This window comes from Quercus lobata, chromosome 6, assembly GCF_001633185.2.
Source record: "Quercus lobata isolate SW786 chromosome 6, ValleyOak3.0 Primary Assembly, whole genome shotgun sequence".
In the NCBI taxonomy this organism is placed as follows: domain Eukaryota; kingdom Viridiplantae; phylum Streptophyta; class Magnoliopsida; order Fagales; family Fagaceae; genus Quercus; species Quercus lobata.
In genome coordinates, this window is record NC_044909.1 from 27,593,034 (window position 1) to 27,612,704 (window position 19,671).

General features: G+C 37.1%; 1 protein-coding gene across 1 annotated transcript; it reads right to left on the reverse strand.

Moving 5' to 3' along the window:
- Positions 1–814: 814 nt before the first annotated feature.
- Positions 815–19,495, reverse strand: LOC115994343 (probable UDP-N-acetylglucosamine--peptide N-acetylglucosaminyltransferase SEC). Its single transcript, XM_031118439.1, has 28 exons — positions 19,105–19,495; positions 17,405–17,550; positions 17,148–17,246; positions 17,007–17,057; positions 14,816–14,932; positions 14,677–14,733; positions 14,055–14,174; positions 13,747–13,809; positions 13,574–13,652; positions 12,841–12,950; positions 12,677–12,730; positions 12,509–12,576; positions 11,548–11,650; positions 11,242–11,444; positions 11,045–11,141; positions 5,946–6,017; positions 5,749–5,825; positions 5,190–5,306; positions 5,022–5,106; positions 4,737–4,904; positions 4,421–4,531; positions 4,254–4,340; positions 4,041–4,168; positions 3,866–3,948; positions 3,662–3,767; positions 3,353–3,499; positions 2,075–2,195; positions 815–959 (listed from the first exon to the last, which is right to left on the reverse strand). Exons 1-28 carry the CDS (start codon positions 19,313–19,315, stop codon positions 846–848), a joined length of 2,994 nt encoding a protein of 997 aa, XP_030974299.1. The 5' UTR covers positions 19,316–19,495; the 3' UTR covers positions 815–845.
- Between the last annotated feature and the right edge of the window lie 176 nt (positions 19,496–19,671).

The window sequence follows — 19,671 nt, forward strand, 5'->3', positions numbered from 1 at the left end:
TTGGTAGCTGCTATAGGATGTGAGAGAGAGAGAGATAGAGAGAAGGAGAGAGAGAGAGAGAAGATACTCAATTGGCATATCTTAGTGTTTCCAATTGAGACATCCTGTGTTCAAATCTATCGTCTTTGTTGTAATTATAACTTCTGAAAAAAAAAATAAATAAATAAATAAAAGTGAACAATACAAAAGGCTATAACATTAGAACGTGACCTTTTATTTGCTGCACAACACCTGGGCTCTGACCCTCATGAAGAAAAAATTAAATAACTTTTACTCTATATGTTGAATGTGTTTGTGTCCGTGAAGTCAACTCTTATGGTCTGTTTGGATGGAGGGGGGAAAAATGGAGAGTGGAAGGGAGTAGAGTAAAATTGGTTAAAAATAAACAAATTTTGTGCTAAATCTACTCTACTCCTTTCTCTCTCAATCCAAACAAACCATTAACTTTCACTCTTGACACCCTATGCACCTGATAGTACCCCTTAGGAAAACGTGATACAGCATTACAACTTCATAAATAAATTTATAAATAAATAAAAAATATAAAAAGGGGGGGGGGGGGGGGTAGGAAGATGTACGATAACATATCATATTTCGTATGCTTAATAAGGTGTTTTAACATAAACTGGCTGAACAAAACCCCCCCCCCCCCCCCCCCCCTCTCTCTTATCCAGTTAGTAACAGCCAAGAGTGAACATCCTAATCAAGATACCACTACTACTACTAGGACATGCAACACATCTCAGCTGACATTTGGACAACCAACCAACAGTAAACCTAAAAGAATGTCAATTGTACTCTTTTGCTTTATATACAATCCCGTCTCCCCAACCCTGCCTCCTATCCTATCCATCATAAGGAAACTCTACATCATTCTCGCTTACTTTAAATGGCTGAGGATGCTGGCCAGAGCAGTACAGATTCCACATCTTGAAATAGGATCGCTCAAGATTCCTCACCTGAAATTTTTTGTTTAAACAACTGCATCAATCACTGCTTCTAGTATCCATAACTCAAGCACAATAAAAACCACAAACATGGGTCACACCATAAGTAAACCATTACGTTTTTCATCACCTAATGTTGAGCAAGATACTCTGCCAATAAAAACTAGCTCAACTTATACATCCTCCCCTTAGAAGTGCTAGGTGGAGGGTGAGGTCATAAATTCAAGACCTACTGGATGTGTATGTGTAACCAATCAAAAAAAAATTGTTTAGCAAGATGCTCTAGATGTAAAGATATGACAAGGAGAAGTGGGAACTTCTTCCTGTATATTATAGTATACAAATACAGTTTTTGGCAAATGGAATAAATTTCCCTATAGTTCTGTGATGTTTACAAGTTAAATCCTTAATTTTCAATTCCATCAATATCCATGCTATAATTTTAAAATCACCGCAATCTACACCCCTAATGAGTAAGCACTAAAAAGAACTATTCACTTGAACAAAAAGTATATTAGTGCAAACCCCCCCTCCCCACGCAACCCCCCCCCCCCAAAAAAAAAAAAAAAAAAAAAAAAAAAAAAACTCATAAAACTATGAAATCTTTTTTCTTTTTTTAATTGGTTACACACACCCAATGGGTCTTGAACTCACGATCTCACTCTCCATCTCATTATTATGGTAGGAGGAAGTGCCAATTAAGCTATAGCTCAGTGGCAAACAATGAAATTTGTATTAAACTGTATTTATTGGTTAAGGTTTTTTGTTACTTTTAGTACCTAGATAGGTCTTATGCACAGCCTATGTGGATTATACTATTGTTAATTAACCAAGACTCACTAAGAGTCCAAAATACAAGAACTTTGTCAAACTATAGAGTTGTTATTAATACAATTGAAACTTCAAGGTTTAATTTGAAACAGGATTAATTTCAAGAGTTCAGTATGCACTAATCCCAAAGTTTTTACTCTGCCAATAGCCTTTAGATCAAATTATATTTCCAGGTCCTATAAGAATAAGGTTAAAGGTGATCTCACAAGATCAAATCCCATTAAATGTGCAAGTAATTTACCAATTTTAAGAGGGGAAAAACTAATATTAAATAAGTAGAAGAATAATGAACTCACCCAGCGCACTGTGTCAAACAGAGGGCAAGTCAAACGAGCTGCTTTAAGTCTATTGGTAAGATCCTGGAGCTTTGGGCGATTTAGTGCAAGCGAGACTGCCTTCTCTTCATATTCTTTTGTACTTTTGAATATTTTGGAGGGAACAAAAGAAAGAAATAAGTCAGCAATCGAAGAAAAAAGACAGCAATAAGCAAGTGATACTACTGACCCAACCTACACATATATGCATACAGACTGGCAGTATGTCTTTTTTCTTCTTAAAAACAAAATGAAAGGGTGGCAGGGGGCTTTGGCATAAAGAAGCGGGAGAATTTTATTAATAAAGAAGCCAACCTGAGTACATTGGGGATGTACTATGGGGGCAAAAATCATGAGCCAAAATTACAACGATCAAGTAAAACAAGAAAAGAAAAACAAGAAAAATGCGATAGAGCCACACTCCAAGCTAGGAGAGTATGTAAGAAAAAAAGACTTAATCTCTAGAATGCACTTCTAGAGATTAACCAAATCCCTCAAAAAATCAGCCTTTCAGAATGCACTTCTTTTTGAAAAACCATTACTATTTATATTTTTTAAACAATCATTTTTTATTATTCACTCATTCTATGAATATGACCAGCTATGCTCTATGGTACGAAATGTTGAGCTGTTAAGAAGCAACATATTCATAAAATGAGAATGTTAAAATGGATAAGTGGAAATACACGGAAATATAGGATTTGAAATAAGGAAATTCATTTAAAGATGGGGGTAGCCCCTATTAATGAAAAGAAGAGGGAGAGTTGCTTAAGATGGTTCGGTCATATTTAGAGGAGAGCAACTAATGAACCAATAAGAAAGAGTGAGTTGATCCAAGTTGAGGGAACGAAAAAAAGTACAAGAAGACCCCAAAATCACATTAGTAGACGTAATAAAAATTGATATGTCAATTAAGGGAGTAAATAGAGAGTGTGACTTTATATAGAGTAAAATGGAGGAAAGGCATGCATATAGCTGACCCTAACTAGCCAACCCCAAAATTTTCGAACTAAGGCTTTGTTTGTTATTGTTGTTGTTCACTTTACTACTTGCGCTCAACAAATAAAAAGCTCCACCAAGACCTCCGAAAAAAAAAGCATGGCATGATGAAATGGTAAAAGTAAACCCAATTACCAACCTCAGCCAGCAAGGAGACTATAGTCATAGTTGCTTTATTCAATCACTTATCAAAAAGAGAGACATACAACTCTGACCAGGAAGCTATTATTTCTGTTTTAAGGATACAACATAATTATCTACCTGCTAACAATCATCTCCTCTCCAACGCCAGTGGCTAGACACAGTGAACCAGCAACTCTAGTTGCCATTTTCTCAAGGGGAAGGGTCACCATAGGAAGACCAGCCCATAGAACATCAGTGCCTGTTGTATGTGCATTGCATAATGGACTACACAAAACAAAACCGGAACATATAATTGCCATCAACTGGGTCTCATAAATCTCATTTCCCATTAAGGTTAAAAAAAATAGGGAGCAAGAGAGAGAGGGAAGACAAACAAATTGCCATTTGCCAATTCCAGAGAAAAGGACAAGTTTATAGTATGTTTACGTGTCAAGGAAAAGATCTGCTAGAGCACTGCGTCTGATATGTTCATTTTTCATGGCAACATCTGTGAAGATAATCTGATCTGGTTGCACACCCTGTTGCACAGCATCTGGACATACCAAAGCAAGTGAGAATGTACTGCTTGCATGGGTGGCACACCACAAGGAAATAAAATTTTTAGGTATCTACATAAAACTCAACACATACAGTTGCGAAGTCTCATTTCACCAGCAGCTGGGAATCTGAGAAGCCAAAGTGCACTATTGGGGACACGCTTAAGAATATTGCACCTGTATTTGTCAAAACAAAGATAATTGAGTATCTTGCCTAATTCTATTAACACCAATATATCATGTAAGGACAACAAATTCATCAAAATTACCATGTATTGAAAATGTCAGGATCCATCTTGTAGAGCTGATTGAAACATGCAAAGATAAATTTGTCTTCTGGTAAGCCATAGTCTGACCTCTTTGGTTGGCACTTAAGGTCCAATACATCACGATTTTTCTAGTAAATGCAACAAAAAGAGAGAGCTGTAAGATACTATGGACAAGAATTATATATGGAAACAAAATAAATAACTACGGCTGACCTGCTTGTAATCATTTACAAAATAACAATGAGGAAGGTGGACAAGCTTTTCAGAATAGATATGAGAAAAACAAGAAGGTGACACAAACTGCAAAGGTAGAAGCCAGTGTTAAATTTTACATAAAGAATTAGCTCTGAATTAGAGTAAAAAATTGAACAGTAGCCAACCTCATCAGTGACCAAATAATGTATATAACTCGCCCCAGTGGTCCCAGGAAATCCCATGTAAGAAATCTGTATTGGAGCAGGCTGCATGGCAAATATCTCATTTCTTGCCCCCTGCAGAATTAAAATGAAAAAATGTCAAACTATGAAACAGATAGAGGCGTGAATCGACCATAGTAGAGGGGAAAAATAGAAAGTTACAAAATGAGGTAAGATAAAATTAAAACGCATTTTGGAAAATGATGTGGAAAAGAACAACTTGAGCACTCAATGTGGGGCAAAAAAAGGAAGTTTCTTACCAAAAATGAAAAAAATTTACCTTAGTATAACCATTAAGATTGACAAGGATTTGTATTTTATCCTCATTAATCAACCTGGCAATCATATCAGATGACATGGATGACACATCTATGAAGTGCTCTGCTTCTGACTGAATACGCTGCCTCCATTCAGTGCCATCATTTTGACTCAAGGCATAGCAGAACACCTGCACAAATAAACATATTTCTTGATCCCCCTCATGCAGTGGCATGAAACATAAGGAACTGAAAGGGTTTAGTTGGAATTATAAGATTCAAATCAGAAAAAGACCAAATTTACAAACCTCAACATTCTCTCTGTCATGCATACCAAATATTGAGCCCATAAGATGAGAAAGAGGGTGGTTGCCAAAGTCACTACTCACATATCTGAAAACCCAGATGACATAGAAATAAGATTACAGAGAGAGAGAAAGAGAGAGAGAGAGAGAGAGATGAATCTTAAAACATACCCAACCCTTAGGCGGCCATTCCTACCCTCAACCCTTATAGGCAGGGGTGCAGGATAGTTGAAGGGAGGAAGTGAATAGCGAGATGCAATGACAGAGCAATGTGCAGCATATTTGCGGCTACAAGAAAAATAAGACGATTAGCATATAGCAAAATACAGGATTTTTCTTTTTAAATGTTAAATTACCGATTGTCCCAAAAGCTTAAGTTATTGGAATATGGTAAATTTAATTATTTAACAACATACTTCTAACACTCCCCCTCACGTGTGGGCCAAAACTACCTTTTAATAGGTGAGACCCAACACGTGAGAATTTAAATGGGAGGTAGAGTGAAGGAGACAGAAATCAAACTCAAGACCTCTTGCTCTAATACCATATTAAATTACCGATTGTCCCAAGAGCTAGAGCTATTGGGATATAGTAAATTTAATCATTTAATCACATACTCCTAACATTAAAGTAGGTACAAAAGTAAATTATACGGTATAGAACAAACAATTACCACTACATTAATCAAATAAAGCTTTTAATATAACATCCAAAAGGGCTATCTAATTACCTGATTTCCAGTGCAAGTATTGGATCAATGGGATATGCTATTGCATGGAAAGGTTGCACACTTGGAAGAACTGACATCTGAAGGGAATGGTTGAACACAATCAGATTTCACTTCTGGCTGATAAGTCAGCTAAAAGGACAAAACAACATGTCACAATATTACATGGAAAAGGAAAAAGATACAGATTGACACTGAACCTTTATTTGTCTCCTGAGTATCACTTCAACTTCAATAAATTTGTTCTCCCGATCCTCCCAGTCACAAACGCACTGCAAAACAGTAGTTACCATTAGCCAACCTTGTGAAATGAGGCATCTTATATATCACAAATAAATTTCAGTCATCTGTTGAAACTGGAATCAAATATCAACTAGGGAGATTTCGAATTCAGGTGTAAAATTCATATCTTCATGTTTCTCATTACTCATCACATTGCAAGCTAACTTTGTACCTTAAAAATATGATGATAAGGTGTCCAAAAAGAATTATCAGTGTAAACGTAGTCAAATATCAATAAGAATTTATGTTCACGAGTCATACTTATCCAAAATCAATGTATAATAACATACCAAAAAATCTCTGAGCAGAAATTCATTGCAAATTGAATTCATCATAAATCCATGATACCAGCAAATGCATTTGAAGACAGAAAGAAATATGAAACATCTCAACACCCCTCAAGACATGCCATTGTACTACTGATAAATTAATTGTCCCAAAAACTTAAGTTGATTATTCTAACAACACCCCCCCCCCCCTCCCTCTCACATATGGGCCCAAACTCTCCTTAATAAGTGAGGGCCAACATTTAGGATTTTTTTAAACTTTTTTAAATAGGAAGTAGAGCAAAGACAAGGTTCAAACTCAGAACCACCTGCTCTAATACCATGATAAATTACCAATTGTCTCAAAAACTTAAGCGGATAAGAAATTGTGAACTTTGGCAAACTCTTTTTTCTTTTAGCTTTTTTCGTTAGCTTTTTTCCTTATGTAAAAGCTTTTAAAGCCTAACTTTTTCTATTTACAACTTTACTTTGATCAACTTTTAAGTGTTTTAACACAAACAAATAAGCTTTCATGAAAAGCTACATCCAAATGCACTCTTAATCATTAATCTAACTATATTCTCACAGTTTTTTAAAATGTTAAAATACACAAAACACTCCTAGTTAATCTAAGAATCTATAAAGAAGGCATAATAACAAAAAAAGAAGCTCAAATCCCAAGCTTTGTCAATCACAATTAAATTGAATTTGCAAGGCTAGGACATTCATGGAGGGAAAAATGCGGATTACAAAAAAACCTATATTAATGTGTAAATTATAAAGCCTTGTAGCCGCCAACCAAATACTGTACCCCTCAGCCACAATTTTGATCCCTATTCTAGCATTACTTGTGTAAAGCTCCAATAACTTAAGACCTTTTTTTGCGCACATTACCCATCATTTCAGCTACTACTTGTAACAGCCAATTGATATATGTCCAGCATACAAGGAGGTATCGTGCTTAGACCACTTCCCTCAATTAGGACAGATAATCATAATTATGACAGCAATTTAACTTTATTATATATGAAATTTATTTGCTATTAGTATTTATCTCTATCTTTTTTATTGAACTTCTTAAATGCATTGATACTTCAATGACCAAACCACAAAGACGGATGTCTAGGTTGTGCTCAAATCATTTTCCAATTGTCCTTGAGGGTGGATCTTTTCAGAGAGGGAGTAGGCCATTTAGATTTGAGAATATGTGGCTTAAGGATGAGGGTTTTGTGGATAGTTCGGTCTTGATGGGAATCCTATCAGTTTCAAGGTGCTCCGAGTTTTGTTCTGGCCAATAAACTAAAACTTTTGAAAAATGATTTGAAAAGATGGAATGTGGAGGTGTTTGGTCATGTTGAAGATCGGATTAAAAAATTGTGGAAGGACCTGAGTGTTCTAGAGAATATTGAGGATAGTCGGGGTCTATCAGCGGAGGAAACGTTAGAAGTGGGAAGAATTCGTGATGAGTTAGAAAAAGCTACTCTGTTGGAAGAAATTTGTTTGAGGCAGAAATCTAGAGGTCTCTGTATTAGGGAAGGAGACAGGAATACTAAATTAAATTTTCCCATCATATAGCTAACTCTCACAAGAGGTTTAACTCTATTGATAGGCTTATGGTGAATGGGGATTTGTCTTTGGACCCGGCGGCCATTGCAGACTGTATCTCTCGATTCTATAGGCAGCTATATCTTGAGGATGTGGCTCATAGACCTATCTTAGATAATGTGGATAGTAGATTGAAGTCAGGAATTCCAGGTGTGTTGTGTAAGTTGGATGTGGAGAACGCATATGATCATGTGTGTTGGGGTTTTTTAATGTATATGCTTCAGCGCTTTGGGTTCTCAGAGAAATGGAGAAAATGGATAATGTATTGCATTTCAACTGTAAAATTTTCCATTCTGATCAATAGTTGTCCATTTGATTTCTTTGGAAGTTCTAGGGGGATTCGGTAAGGGGACCCATTCTCTCCATTGCTTTTTGATATTGTTATGGGGGCATTAAGTCATATGTTGGATATGGCTGCCTCCGCTGGGCAATTCTCAGGTTTTTCTGTGGGTAGTACGGCTAGTCCGTCATTGATGGTGTCTCATCTTTTATTTGCAAATGACACTCTTATTTTTTGTGATGCTGAACCTTCTCAGATTGCTAATTTGAGGGCGATTCTTGCTAGATTTTTTTTGTGGGGGGGGGGGGGGGGGTGGGTTGGGTCTCAGGGTTATGTATTAATTTGGGAAAATCTAAGTTGGTACCTGTTTGTGTGGTACACAATTTGGAGGCTTTGGTGGGTCTGTTGGGGTGTGGGCAATCTTCTCTGCCCTTGAAATTTTTGGGCCTTCCATTAGGTGTTAAGTTTAAGGATTTATCTATTTGGAATCCTATCCTAAAGAGAATGGAGAGGAGATTAGCAGGTTGGAAGATACTATATTTATCTAAAGGGGGTAAGGTGACACTCATTAAAAGCACACTCTCGTCTTTACCTACATACTTCTTTTCCCTTCTTCCTTTACCAGGTAAGGTGGCAAAGCATATGGAGAAACTACAAACAGACTTTCTGTGGAGTGGAATTGGTGGCAAACCTAAATTACATCTAGTTAAATGGGCCAAGGTCTATAAGCCTTTGCAAGTTAGGGGGTTAGGTATAAGACATTTGGGAAGCTTTAATTCTACCTTGCTAGGAAAATGGTTGTGGAGGTATGGCATGGAGACTGATGCTTTATGGAGGAGGGTTATAGAGGCAAAATATGGGAATATTTGGGATGGTTGGTGTACGAAAAAGGTGACGAGTCCTTATGGGGTCAGCCTGTGGAGATACATTAGAAGTGGCTGGTTGAACTTCTCTAAACTCCTTGTGTATGATGTGGGGGATGGTACTAGAGTGAAATTTTGGAAGCATGTGTGGTGCAGGGATTGTACTTTCCAAGAGGTCTTTCCAGAGCTTTATTGTCTTAGTCGGTCAAAGGATTCCTCGGAGGCTGAAGTTATGGGTTGGTCTGCTGGGAGGTTTCACTGGAATATTCAGTTTTGTCGTCCTCCACAAGATTGGGAACAAGAAGCCTTTGATCGGTTTATGGGGTTGGTCTATTCTTCGACAGTGTGGGGGTTGGGCCCAGATAAGGTTTGTTGGAAGCCAGCAAGGAATAGAGGTTTTGAGGTTAGAGGTTATCATAGCTCCTTCTACCCTCCTACTCTTATATCCTTCCCTTGGAGAATGATATGGCAATCGAAGGTTTCTTCGCTTGGTTTGCTTTCTTATGTAAGATCTTAACAACAAGCAACCTTCGTAAAAGAAGTATGCTAGTGCTTGATTGGTGCTATATGTGTAAGAGATGTGGGGAGTTTATGGATCATCTTCTGCTTCATTACCCCATAGCTTGGGAGTTGTGGTCTTTGGTCTTCTACTTGTTTGGTATTCATTGGGTTATGCCTTATACTGTTCTTGAGTTGTTTGAGGCTTGGCAAGGAAAGTTTGCGCAACATCGTAACATAGATGTTTGGAGATTAGTGCCTCATTGCTTGATCTGCTAGAAACTTTGAGGGTTGTGAATGTTTTTTGCTAGAGATTACTTTTTTCTTGCACTCTCTTTGAATGGAGCGTGGTCTTTTCTCATTTTTCTTGTTCTTCTTTTCCTATTTTTCTTGATCGTTGTACTTTTGGTTCCTAATTTGTGCCCCCATAGTACATCCCCAATGTATTCGGCTTGGCACTTTTTCTATTATTAATAATATTTTTATGTTACTTATCAATTTAATGACCAAACCAAATAACAGGTACTGAATCTTTTTTTTCCCTCCATCCCCGCTCTCAACCCTTCTAGATGCAAGGTATTATAGTTCCAACTTAAGCAATGACTAAATATTCCATATCAATGATGTGTTGCAAGGCAAAGTCCCACCTCCTTGGGGCACATTGCACCTGCAACATTTAACATTCCAAATTTGGAATGTTAAATGTTGCAGGTGCAATGTGCCCCAAGGAAGCGTAAAGTTTGATACTCGGTCTTTTTACCATAAGATTTGGGATGTTCCTACTTCTATTTTCCCTTGGAAGGGCATTTGGAAAGCAAAGGTTCCCAAAAGGGTGGCTTTTTTTTATGTGGACAGCAGTTCATAGCCAAATTATTACATTGGATAATCTTATGCTTCGATGTCACCCTTTGGCAAATCGATGTTGTATATGTTGTTGAAATGAGGAATCTGTGGATCACCTCCTTATTTTTTTGTCTGATAGCTCACTTTTTGTGGGTGCATATGATTCAGGTGTTTGGGATTCATTGGGTCATGCCAGGTTTTGTTGTTGTTTTATTATTTTGTTGGTAGCAATGGCTTGGGAAACATAATTCCGATATTTGGAATTTGGTTCCAAGCAGTTTGATGTAGATTATTTGGACAGAACGAAATCATCGTTCTTTCAAGGATACTAAGAAATCGTTGGCTCAGTTAATAGATTCGTGCCAGCGGACTCTCTTTGATTGGTCTCGGTGTTGGGGTTTCTCAGACGGTTCTTCTCTTATTAATTTCTCGTCTCTTAGCATAGTTTCTTGATTCCTATGTTTCTTTACTTTTTGTTTGTTGTTCTTTGTTCATGATTGTGAACACCCTATTTTCCTTTTTCTTTTTTATTTTATTTAATAATACTACTCTTTTACCTATCAAAAAAAAAAAAAAACTTGTGATCATGATTGACCATTCTGAGATGATACCAGTAAAGGAAACAAGCTGACCAAGTAACCCAATATTTTTCTTTTATATACCTGTAATGTGTGAAGAAGATTACAAGTTGCTTCTGGAAAGTCAGGGCGTAGAATTAGTGCTTGCTTGTAGCTTTTAACAGCGGCTTCAACGTGTCCACTGTAAAGTGTCAAAATTAGAGATTAAAGTCATTCAACAAAAAGTTAAGTATGCTCAATAATATAGCTCCATTGCTCCTTTAACAATAGCTATACAGTACCTGTCCTTGTAAGCTGAAGCCAGATTTGCATGTGCTTCAGCCATAGTCGGCCGGATATTAATAGCCCGCATGTAGTCTTGAATGGCTTCATTAACCCTTCCAATCTCCTTGTATGTGTTGCCACGATTGACAAGTCCATCAGCAGCCAAAGGATCAATCCGGAGCACTTCATTGTAGCAAGATATAGCGTCCACATAATTACCCTGTGATAAATAAGCAGGTAAAACCTCCATAATGAAAATCTGAATATAGATGCTGGATAACAGAGCATCTCCCAAAACAAACACACAAAGGAGATGCCACTACCTGCTGTTTATAGATTATTGCCAAATTGTTGAAAGGAGCAGAAATTCCTGTTGTTACAGACAGTGTTGCCTTATAATATGAAGCAGCTGCACTCAGCATGTTCCTACATGATCAGAAAGTAGTAAGAATATAGATATGCATGTCACAGCTTACAAAGAACTCATAGAAATGTCCAATTAATGCTCTGGTTTTTTTTGAAGTAAAATATTTTCCGGAAAATGTTTTCCCATTATCAAGTGTCTATTTGCACGTAAAATCTGGTCAAGCTTGTAAAATATTTTCTTTATGACCATAAAATCCTTTATAAAAAGTTGTAAAATGTTTTACCTTTAAAATTTTGGTAAAATTTTTTACAAAAACACACAGTGGCTTCCCCTCACCCATCTAGTGGTTAGGTCATCGGTCCGGTGGGCTAGGCAATCAGTGCCGCCACTCTAGTGACCGGTGCCAGAGGTCCAATAACCAAAGCCATCGTTCTGACCACAAGTGCTAGCAGTTGGGTGACCAAAGACACCATTCCGGTCACTGGTGTTGGTAGTACAGTCAATGGAGACATCGCTCCAGCGACAGTCACCAGAGCCACTATTTCGGTAATCAGTGCCAAAGGCCCGATAACCGAAGCCGCCGTTCTAGTCATCGAAGCCATGGTTTCGGCTGCCGGTTCCGACAGTCCAGTCATCAACAACCAGTGTCAAAGGTCCGATAACCGAAGCCGTTGTTCCGATCACCACTCCGGCAATTGTTGCCAAAGCCACTTTCAGTTGTCAGTTCTGGCGGTCCGGTCACAAGAGCTCCAGAACCAGTGGCTTCATTGAGCCACCAGTTTTGGTGATTTGCTTGAAAAATTTTACTTGTCCAAACACTTGAAAATTTTTTGCTGAAAATGTTTTACATGTAAAATATTTTACTTCAAAACAAATGGAGCATAAATAAGATAACAGAACATACATGCTCAACATACCATTCCATATATATATTCCCGAGGTTAGTGAGTGCTTGAGGATGGGTAGGTTGCAAAGCAAGACATTGCTTTAGAAAACAAGAGAAGTACGATGAGCATCATACAAGAGACATGAAATCACAAACTAGCAAAAAGAAATGCAGAGAAGGATGGATAGAAAGAACCTACACGATAGCATTGAATTGCCTCTTCAACTCTGCCAGAATCTTTTAAAGCATTACCCTAAAGATAACAACAAAAAACACCAGTCTTGATTGAGTGAAAGACGTTCAAGAACAAAATACCAATTCACTGCATACAATCCACCATAATGGGAAGAAAAGATGACCAACCAAATTATTGTATGCCTCCAAGAATCCTGAGTCCAAAGAAATGGCTCGCTTAAAATGGAAAATTGCCATTTCCAAGTTGCCTTGCTCATAATATATACTAGCCAAATTGCCTGATTTGTTGTATTGCAATGAATCATCAGTGAAAGCTAAATTAAAGCCATGCAACAGAACCACTAAATTTCTATAGTTAATATTCATATTTTAATTTCACATAAAGTAATGAGATACAAGCTAATCATGGGCACCATCACAAACTCAATGAATCCATATGAACTAATCAATCCAATATCAATATTTGAATAGACAAGATCTTCAATAGTCCTTTCATGCCCTTCCATAAGTCATTCCAATCTGATAAATGTACTTTACACACGATCGATCTTTTATGAACACTGCCCGCAAGAACAAACTAGTGTCCATTTGGGAACAGCTTATCTAGCTTTTTACTGAAAATGTGCTAAAGTATACTTGTACTTTGAAAAAGTGAGAAAAAATATGGTTTTAAAAAGCTATACATAAAACTAAAAGCTAAAAGTTGAGCTTATAAGCTCATTCTAAATGGACACTAAGATTAACCCAAAAGAATCACTAAAGGCTTGCTATTTACATCCTATAACCTCACATCTAGAAGCTAATATGACACATGAACAGCTACCCTGTCTAGAAGCATAATCATATAATGAAAAACCCAGAAACACTCATACAAACAAGCACAAGTTTTGAAAGCACTCACCATAGGCCGTAACATAGTCTGGTTGCACCTGAAGAGCACGTTCGTAACATAATATAGCCTCTTGGGGCATTCCTAGAGCCTGGAAAAGCCAAAATAAAGATCTTATTTTTCCCCAGATACTTGGCTGAGTTTTTCAGCTACCCAACCTTTTCAGCACAATATAATTAGCTCACCTTATATACATTTCCAAGATTCAGGTAGGCATCAGAAAATGTTGGTTTGAGCTTTATAGCTTCCTGAAAATGGGGAATATAAAAAAGGAATGAGCTAAAGAAGCAAGCTATATAAAGAGGAACTATCTGATATAAAATACAAAAAAAAAAAAAAAAAAATCTACTGTGAGAAGTGACATGGATACCAATGCATGCATGCATACACACATACAATACATACTTGCTATATACACATACATTTGCCATCTCAACCCCCCCCCCCTCTTCCACACACACACACAAGCATGACAGAAATCTGGGTTACTCACCTTGTAATATTGGAGAGCCTTCTTAAGATCACCAGCTTCCATGAAAAGGCCAGCAAGATTGGACCATGCAATTGCAAATTTTGGTTGGATTCGAAGAGCCTCAACATAGCAATTATATGCCTGCACAAATGCACAATTACTCCCTCAAACCACCTAAGATGTACAACATACGAAAAGATCTATACAGCTTTGCGTATCTAGAGCAGTATCTCTAGTTTGCTTTTAGCAACAAATAAATGAATGTAACAAGACTTAATCTCACATGCCTGTTGGAAAAAAACAAATTTATGAGCATCTAATAAGGAGAACTCCCCAACAGACTTAAAGTAACACCTTGATTTCTCACTCTTGCTAATAAAGTTTCCAAGGTAAAATTGGTTCCCAAATCAATATTCAGGATCAAATTAAAAACATTTGACTCTGTAGTTGCAGAGCTTAACGCCTCATAATATTTCAGATACAAGAACCTTTATCGGGCTCCTTGTTAGCTATTCACCAATCAATTACAGAAATCATGCAGCATTCAAAGCCATCTAAACAACTCTAGCATGACCAATTAAGCTGCACCAAATAGATAATTTGACGAGAGAGGACAATAAATAATAAGCTGCTGAATTCCTACCTCCTGCACTAAACCTTGAGCTTTCATCAAATTCCCCAGGTTACTATGAGCATCAACCTGCAGCAATAAGCAAAGATTCCACAATGCTACAATAGAATCTGGCAGATCTAATAAATTTTAAAATTGAGATGATACCTACCAAATGAGGATTCAATGCAAGAGCCTGACGACAACATTGTGCTGCCTCATTGAATCTTCCTTTCAGCAAGTATGCACTAGCTAAGTTTGCCCATGCATCAGCAAAATTAGGTCGAAGCTGCAAAACAATAATACAAACCAAAGGAGACAATCTACTCAGGACCAATATCCCCAGTCAGTTAAGAATCTCAATGTAAATGAATAATGGACTTATACAAGTGAAGGAGGTTAAAACCAATGCAATAAAATTAAATTTTAACAACATAGCTATGATAAAGGTGGGTCAGTTAGTGCCACACAGCCGAATATAGAAATTAAGGGGCTGTTTCGAATTTCAGTTTCCATCACCCATAACTTTGTTTCCATCACTCATAACTCAAAATTAGTGGGTCCCACGGTTGAGTAGTGTGTTTAGATGTGTTTACAGTTTTTGTTTCCATCATTCAATTCTCTGATTTTTAAGTAATGAGTTATGGAAATGTGTTTTCAATTTCCAAAACTCAGTTTTCATGGCATTTTCGTAATTAAACACACATGCATGGGACCCACTGTCAGTGCAAAGTCACACCAGCCCACCTTTTGATACTACTTGCAACGGCTCTCTTCATCAATGGGAACCAGATCACTCCTCCATCTTCATACCACCATCTTTTTTCTTTTTCTTTTTCTTTTTCTTTTTTTTTTGGTAAACTATACCACCATCTCCATACCACCACCGATCGGAGCTCAGACCCACCATCCTTTTTTTTTTTTTTTTGGTAAACTATACCGCCATCTTCATACCACCACCGATCGGAGCTCAGACCCACCATCTTCTCCATCCTTCCTGACTCCACCGTTGGCACCATCATCTCAGTCTCAGACCCATTAATCTCCAAAATCAAGAAACAAACTTTTCAATTCAAACAATACCCACAAACTTTTCAATTCAAACAATCTCCAAAATCTCTGACCCACTACTCTGTTTTTCTCTCTCTCTTTCAGTTTCAGATTTTTCATCAATGGCGTCACTCGTCGGCTTTGTCACTCGTCGATCCGGCTTTGTTGCTCATCAATGGCGTCGCTCGTCACTCGTCAGCTTTTTCAGATTTTTCAATTCAAAATCTTGATCTGGCTTTGTCGCTCGTCGATCCGAGAAAAAAAAAAAAAAAAAGACCGACCTAAGAAAAATCACACCAGGCGCAACCTTCATCAAGCCCAGATAATTTGACAATATACTCACATGGGTTCGGGTTTGTGTTTTGGGAGAGTAACAAGGCTGAGGGGGTGAAGGGGAAATGAGAAGTGAAGAAAATGGTGGGGAATGAGGGTGAGGCAGGTAGTCTCTGACCAAGTGCTCAGGTATGGGTCCCACAAAAAGTAGAAAAAATTGAGTGATGAGAAGCCAAAAATATGTGCCAAATGGGTGGGGTGTAGAAAATTGGGGTATTTTAAGTGATAAGTGATGAGTGATTGTTTTCAAAAAACCTAACAACCCCTAACTGTCTGTGTCATAAAAAATAAAAAATCAAACAGCAGAACTAAAGTTCAAGAGGCCACTGTTTGGGTTAAGAAAGCTGGTTAACCAACATACAGTAACCATAAGAAACATTACAAATAAATAAAATGATTACTACTCTTTTGACAGATAATCATTGTTTAAAGAATAAACGGTAAAAATAGAAAGTTGAACAACTATATCAACAATATTTAGTTTTGGAAAAAGTTTACCCCCAAACTGGATTGGAGGAAATTTATCCAACCCACTACATCACAATTGATAAAACCATCCACGTGTCCTTTTAGTCACATGGCCTATTTAATGAGTCATGTAACTTATTTAAATAATACATGTAGATAGTTTTATAAGTTGCCACATAATGTGTTGGAGAAGATTCCTCCAAACCGGATTGGAGAAAAAATTTGTCCTCTAGTTTTTATCATGATCCAAACTAAATACAGTAATGTTATGATTTTTGAACTGCAATCCTAACTACAGTTGATGTGATGTAGTAAATGGAAATCATTACATTTATCTTGCTGTCAATGATTGAGAAAGATTATATCTTAAGTGTAATCCATGATAAGGGGAGAATGTAGAGAAAGAAAAATAGAAATATAAATAACAAATTCCCAATCCTGCACGTTTTCAAACAGTAAAGAAAGAATTTAAAGATTGTACAACTAGATTGAAAGGTTTAGCTGTGACAAACCTCAATAGCAGTCAGATAGTAGCGGATAGCAAAATCAATATTTCCTTTCTCCTGTTAGAGGAAAACACAAACATCATCCAATAGACTCTCCTGGGCTAAATACTTGAAGAGTTGCAAACATATAAGATGCTTGAAGTTTACCTTCCAAGCATTTGCCATGTTTCCATAGCACTCAGCAAAACGGGGATCAATTTGAAGAGCTTCTTCATTTTTTGCAATGCACATATCAAAATCATGCAACTAACACAAAATAAGGCAGATTCATCAGGATCAGATGTAGAAAAACACACTGTTAACCCATATAAAACCTTCTATTTGCAACATTATTTGGACAATGGAGAAGTAATAATTATACTGTCTAAGAGAATAAGAGTCATTTTAAAAACTTTTCAAACAACCTGATAATGGATTGCACCCAAGAGAAGAAGATTATCAGTACGCTGAGGGTTTCTCTCATAAACAGCATTACAGTGTTCTAGTGCCTGCTTAAAATTTCCAGCTTTGTACATCTGATGAGCATGAGCAATGAGCATGCCTTCATCAACTGCAGCAGCATAAAAATAGAAAATATAAAAAAGGTACCTTCAGCAACAATAAATATTAGAAATTTCTATGTCAATGCCACTCAAGGGGAGGGAAAAATTCCTTAAAGAATACAGAAGCTACATGAAAATGATTAATGCATTCCTTAGATAAACATAAAGGGCATAAACATAAAGGGCATAAAAGCAGAAAGTACCTTCAGAAACAACACATGTGAAAACTTTTTATTTTATGCCATCCAAAGGAGAGAACAGAATCCTCTCCATTTCCAATGAAATTGAGGGAGTCCATTTCACAAGTTAAGATTTCATTTCCAGGATCTAATAGTGTATAGAGTGCCATGTCATTTAATTTTAAATGAAGTGATATAGATTGTAGACCTTTAGATTTATAATATTTAATCTGAGCAATGATATGGATCCATTTCAAATAGAGAGGATCCTTTTCCTCAAGGGAGGGAGGAAAAAGGGGGGAGAAACCCTTAAAGAAAACAGAAGCTACATGTGTGTGTGTGTGTGTTTTGATAAGTAAAAAACAAAAGCTACATAAAAATGATTAAGACACCGGAGAGAAATCCCTAGTAACTTTGTCTCTCCAAAATCTTTTGGCAAACTCTATAGCTCTTAGGTAAGCATAAAGGGCATAGAACCATATCATGTGAGTGGAATATATACATAACATTGATCTTTTATGCCCATGGTTGAAGGTACTATTGTAGAATGTTTCAAGTCCCAACGGCAGAAGCTCCCCCTGCCAAGAGCTTTGTAACTCAACTAGCACCTCTTGGTGGTTCTAACGGAGAGATCGAAAGTTTAAATCCCCCCACCTCTCTGTTGTACCTATCAAACTATCCCAAAAAAAAAAGGCAGATGCTCCCCCTCTTTGATAATATTGTTCACAAACAACATAGAAATATGCTAAAACTACAAAAGCAAAAGACAAGGAGATTACCAGGGCTTTCAAGCTCTAAACTCAAAAGAAACCAGGCACAATTTTAAAATGTTGTATATTCTAAGCCCTAAACTCAATTGCATTCGTCAGCGAGTAGAGCCTAATGTAAACTTCAATGAATTCGAGTAATCTTCATGCAGAATCACTGTAATAATGAGGATATAGGGCCAATACTAACGTGAGGAACAATACAGATTGGCATTGGACCATTATTTGCAAAAATAAAACCTAAAACCATAATTAAGGGATGATAATACATTCCACATCATATTAATCACACAAAGCTAATTATTACGCAGCCCGATTGCAGCAATAACAGCAGACGAGTTTGCCCTAACAAAAACGATCAAACAAAACAAGCTCTTAAACCACTAATCCTCTCAAGTAACAAACCAAAATTATGAACCAAGTTTTCCTGAAAATTTTCCCACGAAACAAACAAAATTAAATATAAATTCAAAACAATTCCCTAATTATGAAATATTGAAATGAACAAAACAGACAAAGAACGTAGTTCAATTAAACCTCCTCCAAAGAACTTGTTGCATCCAAAACCCTAACTCAAAAACACCTAATATCAAAATTTCGAACGAAATTTTTTAACCTTCATGAGAGTCCAAGGCCTGAGAGTGCTTGAGATTGGGCAGAGAAGAAGAAGAGGACGACGAAGCAGCCAACGAGTCATCGTTGTACGGAGCCAATTGAAGCTTCTGTAGCTGTAATTGTTGCTGTTGAAGCAGTTGTTGATGATGATGATGGTGTTGGTGGTGGTGACTAAGCCGCGGATCGCCTTGCAGCGAAATCATTGTTACCATTTTCTGTTGTTTGGATCACAGGAAAATTACGAACATTTTTTTTTTTTTTCTCTCGCGAGAAAATTCACTCTCCCTCGAGTCTTCTTTCTTCTTTGAATTTTGATTTCCAAACAATAAGAATGAGAAAAGGAGAGAGAGAAAAAAATATAATTCCCCCTACCTTTCCGTCGAGATGTCTCTCTCTCTCTCTCTCGGACAGTTAAACTAAACGTCGATCTTCTCTCTAGAGTTTTATTCTTCTACGGACCTTTATGAATATCTCTGAAAAGCGAAACCAATTAGATCGTACCACGTCGAAAAAATAATAAATTGAGGTTTTTTTTTTTTTTTTTGATAAGCAGGTTTTTTTTTTCTAT

Excerpts from the sequence above, each read along its gene's own strand:
- LOC115994343 (XM_031118439.1), bottom strand. The coding sequence starts at position 19,315 with ATGGTAACAATGATTTCGCTGCAAGGCGATCCGCGGCTTAGTCACCAC. Across the intron at positions 14,933-17,006 it reads ACTATCTGACTGCTATTGAG|CTTCGACCTAATTTTGCTGA; the intron begins GTTTGTCACAGC and ends ATTGTTTTGCAG. Across the intron at positions 6,018-11,044 it reads ATCTTCTTCACACATTACAG|TGCGTTTGTGACTGGGAGGA; the intron begins GTATATAAAAGA and ends ACTGTTTTGCAG.